Source organism: Tachysurus vachellii, chromosome 6, assembly GCF_030014155.1.
Source record: "Tachysurus vachellii isolate PV-2020 chromosome 6, HZAU_Pvac_v1, whole genome shotgun sequence".
Classification (NCBI taxonomy): Eukaryota; Metazoa; Chordata; class Actinopteri; order Siluriformes; family Bagridae; genus Tachysurus; species Tachysurus vachellii.
Window position 1 is genome coordinate 22,343,879 of NC_083465.1, and position 12,072 is coordinate 22,355,950.

The 12,072-nt window shown below is 39.8% G+C and overlaps 1 protein-coding gene across 1 annotated transcript in view; it reads right to left on the reverse strand.

The window, feature by feature from the left end:
- Window positions 1–12,072, reverse strand: part of si:dkey-28b4.8 (sarcoplasmic/endoplasmic reticulum calcium ATPase 2) — a 31,936-nt gene that overhangs the window by 4,624 nt on the left and 15,240 nt on the right. Inside the window, exons 13-21 of the mRNA XM_060872925.1 lie at window positions 11,801–11,932; window positions 11,431–11,556; window positions 11,097–11,318; window positions 9,632–9,743; window positions 9,005–9,246; window positions 8,444–8,664; window positions 3,329–3,531; window positions 1,686–1,771; window positions 1,415–1,548 (exon numbers count right to left, since the gene is read on the reverse strand). Coding sequence (XP_060728908.1) covers window positions 1,415–1,548; window positions 1,686–1,771; window positions 3,329–3,531; window positions 8,444–8,664; window positions 9,005–9,246; window positions 9,632–9,743; window positions 11,097–11,318; window positions 11,431–11,556; window positions 11,801–11,932 — 1,478 coding nt within the window. The remainder of the gene's footprint in view (window positions 1–1,414; window positions 1,549–1,685; window positions 1,772–3,328; window positions 3,532–8,443; window positions 8,665–9,004; window positions 9,247–9,631; window positions 9,744–11,096; window positions 11,319–11,430; window positions 11,557–11,800; window positions 11,933–12,072) is intronic.

Below are 12,072 nucleotides of genomic sequence, written 5' to 3' on the forward strand. Positions count from 1 at the left end.
CTCCCACCTCTTGTCACCTGTTTCTCGTTATCCCTAATGTGTTGCTCTATTTATACCCGGCCTTTTGTCATCGTCTTTGTCCGTTGTTGTTGCATATCACATATTCTGGTTTCCATGCATTTACCTATTGTTTATGTTGTATTATGATTAAATTATGTTGCGTTAAGTGTTTTATGTAAATAAAAAGCGAGGTATGTTATCCTGCAACTAGGTCCGATTAGCAATGTTTCTTCGAAAATGTGACACACTGTTTAGTCGTATCTTTTATTCAGTAAAAACTTTTGCCTTTGCCTCCTCTTCGTGATAACAGTATAAAAAACTGCTATTTGTGGATGTGACTTTTTGTCTATGGCAACAGCTACATTTGGATATTTAAAATATTATCTTTTTGCTGATAGTTTAGAGCTTTGAAAGTGAAAGTGACGTGACATATGGTGGTTGGTGACCCATACTGTTCTCTGCATTTAACCCATCCACACACACACACCGTGAACACCCAGAGCAGTGGGCAGCCATTTATGCTGCAGCACCCAGGGAGCAGTTGGGGGGGTTCGGTGCCTTGCTCAAGGGCACCTCAGTCGTGGCTGGGACTCAAACCCACAACCTTAGGGTTAGGAGTCAGACTGTCTAACCATTAGGCCATGACTTCCCCACAATTTGCTCACAATTTGCTCACAATTGCTTTCATCTTTAGATCCAGAGCAACTTCAGTCTATTGAAAAGTGCTCCTGTCTTCTCCTACTCCCACATAAAGCTAGAGCTACCACGGTGGGAACTCTGTGACCTGAGAGTATGTTCTGTAGCACAACAGCTGACATTTGTGAAAACAACAAGGATCTCAATTTAACCAAAATTTATTAATAAACAGATGACCTAAGAGCCAAAACCATCTCCACACTGCCACCAGCTTCATTTGCACTTACAGATAACACACACACACACAAATGTATATGAATAAGCTACTGGCTTCTGGCTGGCAAAGCAATTAAAGTTAACAGACAACTTCAATTTTATATGTATTCTGTGGCTGCTGCATCTATTTTCCCATTCAGAGCAATAAAAGTGCAGCAACTCCTATCTTAGGAGTAAAGGGTACAGTAATGGCTGTTTACAGCATGGATGCAGAACTGCAGAGTTTAGCTATCTAGTCGATTTATCTATCAAATTAACTTATCAATGAATTCCCATGGCTTATTTATGCTAAATTTGGTGTGGCAGAAGATAAACACAAGGTAAACACAAATCTCTGTATTTCCTGAGTATGAGGGAGTTGAGCTTGAAATATTTGTTTTTCAGCATTTTAAATGATCCTACAGATGACTGCTGTTGGTATTGGTATTTCTCATTCATAGTGCTCACATCTGAACTGAACCAATAGACTGCACCAAATATCCAGAGAGAGGAAAACACTTACCTGTTAAGGGCATTGCACATCTCTATGGTGACCAGCACTGACAGAGCCATAGTCATCGGATATGGTGACTCAAATACAGAGCACTGAACACCTGCGAAGTCTGCATGTCCCTCACTGCACTGCATATAGTGAGACTGATAGAGGGAGAACAAAAATATTAATCATGCTATGAAACCACTTTTTAAACATTAAAAACACAACTATTTTCACTGCAAATATCAAAAGTTAACAGAATCACTGTCAAAAAAAAAAAATTAAATGTTTGTCTGACCAGTTGATAAAAGGAAAGTTTCGGTCCATCATGTGCTGCCATGAACCACCAAGCCGCAGCACCAACTGTAGCTACTCCCACATAACCTGTAGCAAGAAAAGTCTGAGAATAAATCAACATAACTTCTTAAGAGCATATAGGCCACTGTGTGTGTGTGTGTGTGTGTGTGGGGGTTAAGAGAAATGAGAGTCCATTTAAGCTATCCCTAAATCTGCCTCCCAATTCCTTAGCTTTGAAGCCGTTAACCACAACCATACCACAACTACAGTCCTCCTGCTCCCCCTGCCAACTCTCAAAATACAACTGTTAATGTGGTTGACTCCTGCAAAATTTCTGGGCAATATAATTTCATATAAATAATAAAATAAAGTAATTAATTTTCTTAGTAAATAAGAAAAAAAATCACTTCTTTGATAAAGAAGCAAATTAATTCTTAAAGAATCGAAAGAAACTCAGCATTGCACAACCTGTCTTTAAACTATTCTACAGAGCCATAAGAGACAGCATAATTACTTCCTCCATTGCTTGCTCTGTTTCTGCATTTGCTAAATCTAAAAATCCTCTCCAGTATGTTATCAAATGTACAAATAATGTTAGAAAAAATTTGATGGAATTACAACATTCCATCCATCAATCCAAATCACAAGGATTGCACTCATCCCATAGCAGCTAAATATCACCTATCTCCATTGCACTGTGCTGCATGACGGGCCTTATCATGTTGCAGTTATCGGTGTGTCCAATAACAGCTGCTCTGAAAGTTGTTCTGGCTGTAATCACATTTTTATATTAATGTGCTCACACATTATTCTCTCTATAATAACAGCACTTTCCCAGGGACTTGTATGAAGAACACCCCACATAATGTAGGCCTAAAAATTAACAGACTAAGAAAAATTGTTGTAATTTAACGCAGTTCTACACAGACTCTTGGATGTTGGGTGCCCCTGGGGTCAATTAGGACTGTATCCCATAATCTTGTGCTCTAATACATATGACCAAATGCACATTATCGTCTAGTGCTTGGTAATATTATGAACACAACATGATATTATGAAATGCTTCTCTCTTTCTACCCATCCCGAAGCATATAGAAATTGTACCATCTCTGATTGTCTTCCGTGCCATGAACATTTTGGACCTCCACTGAGATGAGGGCGACTCTGTGAGGATCCTGAGGCATCTAGAGGTTTACCAGCTCCAGTTGGACTCTGCTATACTAAAGAGGAGATGTGAACTCCATGTGGTCTTTGAGGACAACAATCTCCTCATCAATACAACATTTATCAGACTGTATATTTATAATCACATCCTCCAGTGTCACCCATATGAGGATGAGGTTCCCCTTTGAGTCTGGTTCCTCTCAAGGTTTCTTCCTTTACCGTTCAAGGGAGTTTTTTCCTCCCCACAGTCACTGGAGTCACCTCAGACTTGCTCATTGGGGATAAATACAAGACGTTTAAATATATCTAATATTAATCTTGAATTTTGTATTATATTAATCTTTATATTATTCTTTATGATAACCTTTTGTTCTATGTATATGTTCTGTAAAGCTGCTCTGAGACGATGTCAATTGTAAAAAGCGCTATACAAATAAACTTAAATTGAATTGAAAGCATTGCAATGCAATGTACACTCACAGCCGATGATAAGGTATCTGCAGAAAAGCCAGCCAGAGATGAGGGGCTCTTTGGGAGAACGTGGTGGTCGTGACATAATATCCAGGTCTGGGGGATTGAAGCCGAGCGCAGTGGCAGGGAAGCCGTCCGTCACCAGATTCACCCATAGCAACTGAACTGGGATGAGAGCCTCAGGCATGCCCAGAGCAGCAGTCAGAAAAATACTGAGGGTGAGAGATCAAGTATAGAACAAAAATTGATTTATATTAATTTTAGATTAGCACTGAAACATCGGGGTCAGATTACAGGATTTTATAACACAATAGATATTGAGAGAGAATGAGAGAGGTATGGTGGGCAGCTTTCATATCTTTTATTAGTTTTTGACAGGTCTAAGTCATAAGACATAATTTTTACCATGTTAGACATTTCTCAAGTCAAAGGTCAGTTTTTTTTTTTTTTTACAACGTTAGACATTTCTCAAGGTCAAAGGTTATAAACCATCATAATTAAGTTAATAAATATAATATATAATGCTTACTGATAGGAATCATCTTCCTCCCTCTGTCCCTCAAACTGACCAGTAATTAAAACCATGTGTATGCCCAGAGGTAGTTAGGAGCACATCCCTCAGACTGACCAATAATAGGGGGATTCTGCTACGTACGCACATTACTATCCATGCGTCTGCCCCGTTAGGAGCTCCCCCTCAAACTGACCGATGGTTAGTGGGGGACCCTATACGGACACAGTCGCAAACGCGCACATGCCCGCACACGCAAACACGCACACACTCACACACACAAAAACGCACATGCCCGCACATGCAAACACGCACACACCCACACACACAAACGCGCACACATAATTCTCCCACTTCAGAAACTAAAAAAATTTTAATTGAAAATAATCCTACATCACCGCATGATTTTTGTTTTGGTGAAACCTCAACTTTTTCAAGTAGTCTGTTACAACATGAATCGAGCACATCTCTGAACCTGTATTAATCCGACGCAATCAATCGACTGAATGATAGTTCATGACGCAGCAGCTTCAATAGGCTGACTGAAAGTTTGATCTTATCTAGCGAACAAAACTTCAATATCGCAACAACTCCTGAACCCTTTCAACATCAAAGACCAGTATCTCCTCAAGATTTGCTTCATGATCTTAATCAAAGCCTTATTTCGTTAAATAACAATCTCAACTTATTCCACCAACCCGCCAATGTTCCGTGAAACCCTGAAAATGATCATGAGCACATCCCTAAAACGGTAACTGTTCAATCATTAAATATAATGCCCCTAATGTTGAAAATGATCGAATAAATCTTGTCAAGGAAAAACATGCCCCCTCCTATTGTTGAAAACAATCCAACAGGAAATGGTGTAGATCCTAATATTAGGATAATTAATCGCAACAGATTCAATAACACTGAGATCATGAGAAGAGTGAAATATTCATCGATCGCTAACATCAACAGTTTTGCTGAATTTTATAATTATGTTGTTTTAGATATTTTAAACAGCTTGATAGATGTTGTGAATGAAATGATTTCACCTAAGTATCATGTCACGCTGTGTCATCGCACATTCAACTAGTCAATGGGTCCATCAATTTGCAGTCTTTTTTGACCATGCACAAAAATACCATTCAAAGTAAACGTGAAATTTTTATGGATAATACGGTTGAACTGGTAATACAAATAGTTCGACCGCCTTGCGGTGGTGCAGCTAGAAGAAAAATCAAGGATCAACATCAGCTTGATAGATGATCAGCTTGATAGATGATCAAATTTTGTCAATGACGGATCTGAACAAATTACGAGAAGGTAAAACTCTACGCATCAGTCCTGCAAAACTTTTTAAACTTGGTTAAACTGGGTGATCAAGAAACAGCTCAACTGGCTCTGACCCTACCTAAATTACCGGAAAGCAAAACAGAAGCAATCGTGACAGATGTTTTGCACCCCGACAGAGATGAAATCGCACTTGAAGTGCTTGCTAACATTTCTGCGAGATGTAAAATAAATGCTTCGTACATTATGGGAAAAATTTTAAAATCCGGTGATGTTGCTTCGTGGAATTATGAGGTTAAATTTATTTTTATTTAAAGCTATGTACTTGGATAAGTATCCAAGCGTAATTGGATAAAATATCTATACACGTTATCAAAAATTTTGCATCGTCGTTTCTCTCTGACAGGTTGACTAAATCAGCTTGTTCAGCCATGTTTTTCACAAAAACCTTGTTTCTTTTAAACTTTGTAGACATCAGTTTATGAAGAGTGTAAGCATCCTGCTTAGCTAGCCAGTTTTTTTTCTCAACATCATTAAGTCCTTTACCTATTTTCTCAACTATAGCTTTTTGCAAACTCTCAACACCTCCGAACAAGCCGGGGTCAGACGGCGTATCCTCCTTTCTGAGCAATTTTGAAACACACATATGGGATTCATAGGTTCGAAAGGTTTGGCAAACATAGCGGCCCGGTTTTAAAGGGTAATGTATCATAACTTGGGTTTTCTTCGATTGATTTGCCTGAAAATCACCAGGATTGTTCCAAATTATGCACTTTGCAAGTATCTGTCTGTTTTCGTTGAACTATTTGTTCATAAAATAATTTAGCACCTCCTGTGTTCCTCCCATTTAGTGGGGCAATGTGTCACACTTATGCCCTTTCCAGTGCAATGAACATACATACAGACACAAAAACACACACTCACACACCACACACACACAAATTGGGCATTGCATTTCATTGGGTCCCCAGGAAAAAAAAAACCTACACATTTGTAAATATTTCACACTTGTGATATGCCTTGTGCCAGAGGGCAAAATATGATCTACCAACATGATGCTACACACACACACACACACACACACACACAAGCATTGGGCATTGCAATACATTGGGGCTCCAGAAAAAAACATTTTTATTAAAATCTCGCACGATGCTCATGAGCTTTTCTAGTTGATAAAAACCTTTTTATAATAAGGAAGAGGATTAGTGAAAATACTCGGGATGGTAACTCTCAGTTAAACGATTTGATGAAGAGTAGAGGTGAACTCGGTCTTCAGATCTTTCTCGGAGTCAGAATAGAGGTGGAGCGCTTTGAAGTTTCCCATGTGTGTGGCTGGTCAGCAGGTTCCAGAGATGATTGAAAGGTCCAGTAGTCCACGATGTCTTTATACATCTGTTCGCTGCAAATTTCTTTGTTTTTTTTCTTTAACGTCATTCAGAACAGATTTGACGTTAGGCTCATCTCGCCAGTCGCATACGACAGCTTTAGCGATGCCTTGAATTTTTTCCAGGGATGGGCTGTGATTTATTCCACACAATTTCAGAGCCCTTGCCAGAGTGTATTTCAAACAAGGTTTAAACAGTACTCTTCAGGATCAAACAAGCACGCATGCTGGAGTTGACTCGGATGATCAATCGCACATCCATGACAACTGTCTTTGAGATCGCTGTTAATAATTCTGTCCAACAGCTCCCCCATTACACCCTGGATGATTGCTAAAGTGGTGGTTGAAAAACAGCCGTCAATTTCATCATTTGAAGACAGAAAGGTCAGATTTCTCTTTCCGAGGGATTCACCGGTTTTTACTTCATCTTTAGAAACAAGCAGTGAAAGCTGGTCCTTTGAAATATTTCTTGCTTCAATGTAGTATGTTTGTTGTGGCGGTGTACTGTCGCTCCTCCATTTTTGTTCATAGGCCTCTGGTGAAAAGAATTCCATTCAAACAATGTAGTCAAAATACTTACACCATTTAAGAAATTTGTTCCAGTCACACCGATCAAAAGTTATGGTCTCAGTAGCGTTGCTACAGTGGATGTGACCTGGTACAGACTGCTATGTCTGGTGATTCAGCGTTGGACTGAAAGCCGGCTGTACAATCACCCAATTCTGACCACTTTCATGCTCTAAAACCTTTGTAAATCTTGACATAGTAGATTGCTGCTTTTTCGGTGCATCAGGACAAACTGCCATAGCTGTGCTCAAAGAATCAATAGGTGTTATGCATGTAGGGAGAGAGATGGTATTTGAAGGGTAAATTCGGGGTGCGTCTGTGGGTGTATGTGAGTGTTTTATGTGTGTGTGGGTTTGCGTGTGCACACGTGTGATCGTATAGGGTCCCCCATTAACCATCTGTCAGTTTTAGGGGGGCGCTCCTAACTCCCTCGTGGCATGCACATGGATAGGAACGTGCATACGTAGTAGAATCTACCCAGTAACTAAAGGTCAGTTTGAGGGGGGCGCTCCTTACTACCGCTGGGCATACACATGGATAGGAATGTGCATACGTAGTAGAATCTTCCATTAACTATTGGCCAGTTTGAGGGGGCTCTCCAAACTCCCTCGGGGCATATACATGGATAGGAATGTGCATACATAGCAGAATTCCCTGTTACCCGTCGGCCATTCTGAGGGGGCTCTCCAAACTTCCTCAAGGCATACACGTTTAGGAATGTGCATACGTAGCATAATCTCCCCAGTAACCAAAGGTCAGTCTGAGGGGTGTGCTCCTAACTACCACGGGGCATACACATGGTTTTATTTACTGGTCAATCTGAGGGAGAGAGTGAGGGAGGGAGAGGGTGCTCTTAAATTCCCTGGAGTCACATATAATTCCTATCAGTAAGCATTATATATAATTTCATTCATTATCTTAATTATGATGACCTTGAGAAATGTCTAACATTGTAAAAATTATGACCTTTCACTTAGACCTGTCAAAAACTAATAAAAAGATATGAAAGCTGCCCACCATACCTCTCTCTATTGAGTAAATAAAACTATTACAGTTTATTTGCAGTCTTTTATTAAACCCACTAAACAACCAAGACAAAACATGTTTTTAACAATGGCCATAGTGTGTGCATGTGGACATGTGGGTATGCATGTGGGGCATCATCCCATCTAGGGTGTATTCATATCTACCCCGACTCGATAAAGAAGCTAAATGAACGAATGCTGAAATCAGATAATCATTCCTTTACCTCTTTTGATTTAGTCAGGGTAATAGTGGTACAACGCACAATAGATGGAGCTGCATAATCATAATACATGCATGTGTGCTGAAATGTCATGTATTTCCCATTTCACTCTCTCTTTCTCTGTCTCTCAGTACTCACCACACCACCTCTCCAATGTTAGAGGAAATGAGGTAGCGTATAAACTGCTTCATGTTGTTATAGATTGCACGACCCTCTTCCACTGCAGCCACTATGGTGGAGAAGTTATCATCAGCTAGGATCATCTCAGAGGCTGATTTAGCCACCGCCGTCCCTGAGCCCATCGCTATCCCAATCTCAGCCTTCTTCAGAGCAGGAGCATCGTTCACTCCATCACCGGTCTGAAAGAGGAGGTAGAGTGGAACAAAGGTGTATTAGTATATAAGCCAGTTTCTTAATATAAACTAGTGACAAAAATTATATACATTAAATAAACGAAAAAGGAAGTAATTTCAGGAATGAATACTAAATATATGCAATATACACAAGATGTATACAAAATATAAATTGAAATATAAAAATAATAAAATATTAGGTAAGAATTCATGAATAAATGCATGGACAAAAAAAAATACATGCAATTAAAATGATCAATATACTGTATAAAGCCATATATTAATGGAGAAAATATATTGTATACATAAGCATAAATGATATGAGAATTGTATGGTTTGTATTTACCATAGCTGTAATATCGCTGAGGCTCTGGAGGTACTCTACAATGCGGCTCTTGTGGGTGGGTTCAACGCGGGCAAAGCAGCGGGTGGTGCGGCAGGCTTGGCGCTGCAGGTGGGGCGGCAGCTCATCAAATTCTCGCCCGGTCAGTCCTCCACCAAAGGGCGTACCTTCTGCCTCCTCTTCCTCCTGCTCTGTGATTATCCCAACACGTCTGCAGATTGACAGTGCCGTGCCTTTATTGTCACCTGCATGCCACAGAGAAATTAGAAATGAGCTACTTTATGGAATTTCGAAAGCACTGCTTGTGAACTGTGAAATATTGTGTATTTGTTGTATTATTGTGGCATCTTTGATGAGCTTTTGTTTATAGACTAGAAATCAAATTGCAATACAGAAAACACAAGCTATTGTTATCATTGGACTGAAGACTGCAAGATGTTTTTAACATTTACATTTAGCTAGGCAGAGAAACTCAGTGACAAATTACATGTAAGTGCATTTAGCTAGGGTTGATTTTTTCATGTTATTGTGAATGAAATGTCTTCAAATATCATTATTTCTTATCATAACCTACTGTAATAAAATAGACAGTTAAAGTGATTTGTACACACATACATACTGTAGACTTACCAGTAATCATGATGACACGTATACCAGCCTGCCTGCACATGCGCACAGCATTCAGTACTTCCTTTCTTGGTGGGTCCAACATCCCCACACAGCCCACAAACGTCAACTCCGACTACAGAAAAGGAACATATACTGTATTGATCTCCATCACTTTCCTGTGCTAAACTTTGCCCTGTGGTACTTTTGGAAATTAGACACAGCATGAAACAAGCAGGTCAGATCCTGTGACTTAATGCCATTTGGAATTTCTTCCTTTACAGGAATGTGCTAGCCTAGTGGTTAAGATGTTGAGCTACCAATTGGACGGTTGTTAGTTCAACTCCCAGGTCCACCAAGAATCCTCTGCTGGTCCCATGAGCAAGGCCCTTAACCCCCAGTTGTATAGAAATTCACCTAACATTATACTCCATACTACTCACACATTATAATTTAACAAGTTACATAAAGTCTCTATAAATTAAATTTCTGTCTGTTTGAATATCTCACTGTATAGAACAACTGTTTTGCAACCAAATAACCTGTTTCATAGATCATTACTTTGGGCCAAAATAAACTATACCTCCAAAATTATGACAATTACTTCAGGCATGCATATTCCCCAAGGCACAGCAAAGTTTACAGTCAATAATCTTCTATTGCTTCACCCAGTCTTGCTACTTCATAAAAGTCTTGATGACAGAACATGTTATGTAAACTAGAAGATGCTTTCCTCATTATCTGATCATCTTCATCAGTATTACAGATGAACTAGAAATTCCTGGTATTGTGGGTAATGATGGGTAATGTGTCATGGACTCTTCCTCTGTTCAGATACAGACTGACAGTTTTATTAACAATAACATCATTGCATCATCCAGTCGGTTTGTTTCAATTGCCAGTAAAGCACACGCACAACTTTCTATTTTACACAAATTTACTCAACTTAGTTGTATCATCTGTGAGATGGTATCCGTATATTACCACAATATGATGACTAAGTCACTTTCTTCACCTGTTGGGGCAAATTAGGGTTTAACCATGCTTTGAGGAGAAATGAACAAGCATGTTCTCCATATTGTTGTAAATTATTAGGCAATACTGCCCATCCCTTCTGCACTAGGGTTCGCTTTAGTTGTACACATGAGCTGGTCCTGAACTGAACAATCATTTTCCCTTTAACCAATGATGGGGCTTTACCCAGCTCAAGTAAAACAGAATAGAGCAGTTAGTGGTTCTTAAAACATATACAGTTGTGCTTCGGCTTTTTCCCAATTTATTTCAGAATTAGGAACAAGAAATTAGGCTGAGGTACAGAATCCAGTCAAATAAATTTGTGAATGTAGATGATTCAAACCTGAGAGGGACCAGGTATCAATGATGCCAGCCGGCAAAAGGTTTCAGGGATAGTACTGAGTTTGCCACAAAAAAGATTTTCAGGTTTTAACAGTATAACAGAAGTATCTACATATTGCTTAGCTTCAATTACCTCATACTCAGAGAAAGCAGAAGAGTTTTCCAGGTTCAGTGTTCGTGGGTCAGGTGGGGAGTCTCTAGTTGCCATGGCAAGGCAGCGCAGGGTGTCACGACCTGAACTCCACTCTCTTACTGTGCCCAAGAGGTGTTCTCTAAGGTCAGAGGTCATGGGTATCCGTGCCCCACCACCAATCCGGATCCAACGGCAACGCTCCAGAACGTTCTCTGGTGCTCCCTGTGTGTAAGAGGAGGAAGATGTTGTCAAATAGAAAGCTGATAGAAATGAGTAGTGCTTTTTATGAATAGTGAAAAGCAATTATAATCAAGAAGAGAAAAGACAAACAGACCTTAACAAACATCTTGGCTCCTGTGGCAGAGCGAGCAAGTTTGTTAGGTGAGCAGAAGACAGACATGGACTTCCTGTCTCGAGAAAACTCAAGAGTCAGATCTTTCCTCATTAACTGCTTAATCACCTGAAGGCAAACCAAGAAAGACAAACAATAAACAAACAAGTCACACACTGTGGACAACACTCACTATACATACACTCTCATCCACCAATCTCAAAATGCCCTTTTCTTACACATTCACACCCACTCACACACACAACACCCGACACACACACACACTTGCACACACTATACTCTTAACTAACCTCACCAAACACACACACACTCATCCTTTCACCCACTGCCACTCACTCAGACCCTCTCTCACCGAACAGCACGCAGTAGCCCTCTCTACAGGAATGAGACTCCTCAGATCTGTGTCGAACACATTCATCTTCTCCACTAGACAGCACAGGGCGGTCTCGGTAGCTTCCCCCACCTTCTCATACACACCTTTACTCTGTGTAGGTATGGATTTTGTGTTTGAGGTAGAGAGAAAAAAATGGTGAGAACATGTTATTAACAGTAATTGTTAATCATCATTATAGGTACAACAGTTATTTTATTGTGATACTGTTTTGGGTTTCACTAATACAGATT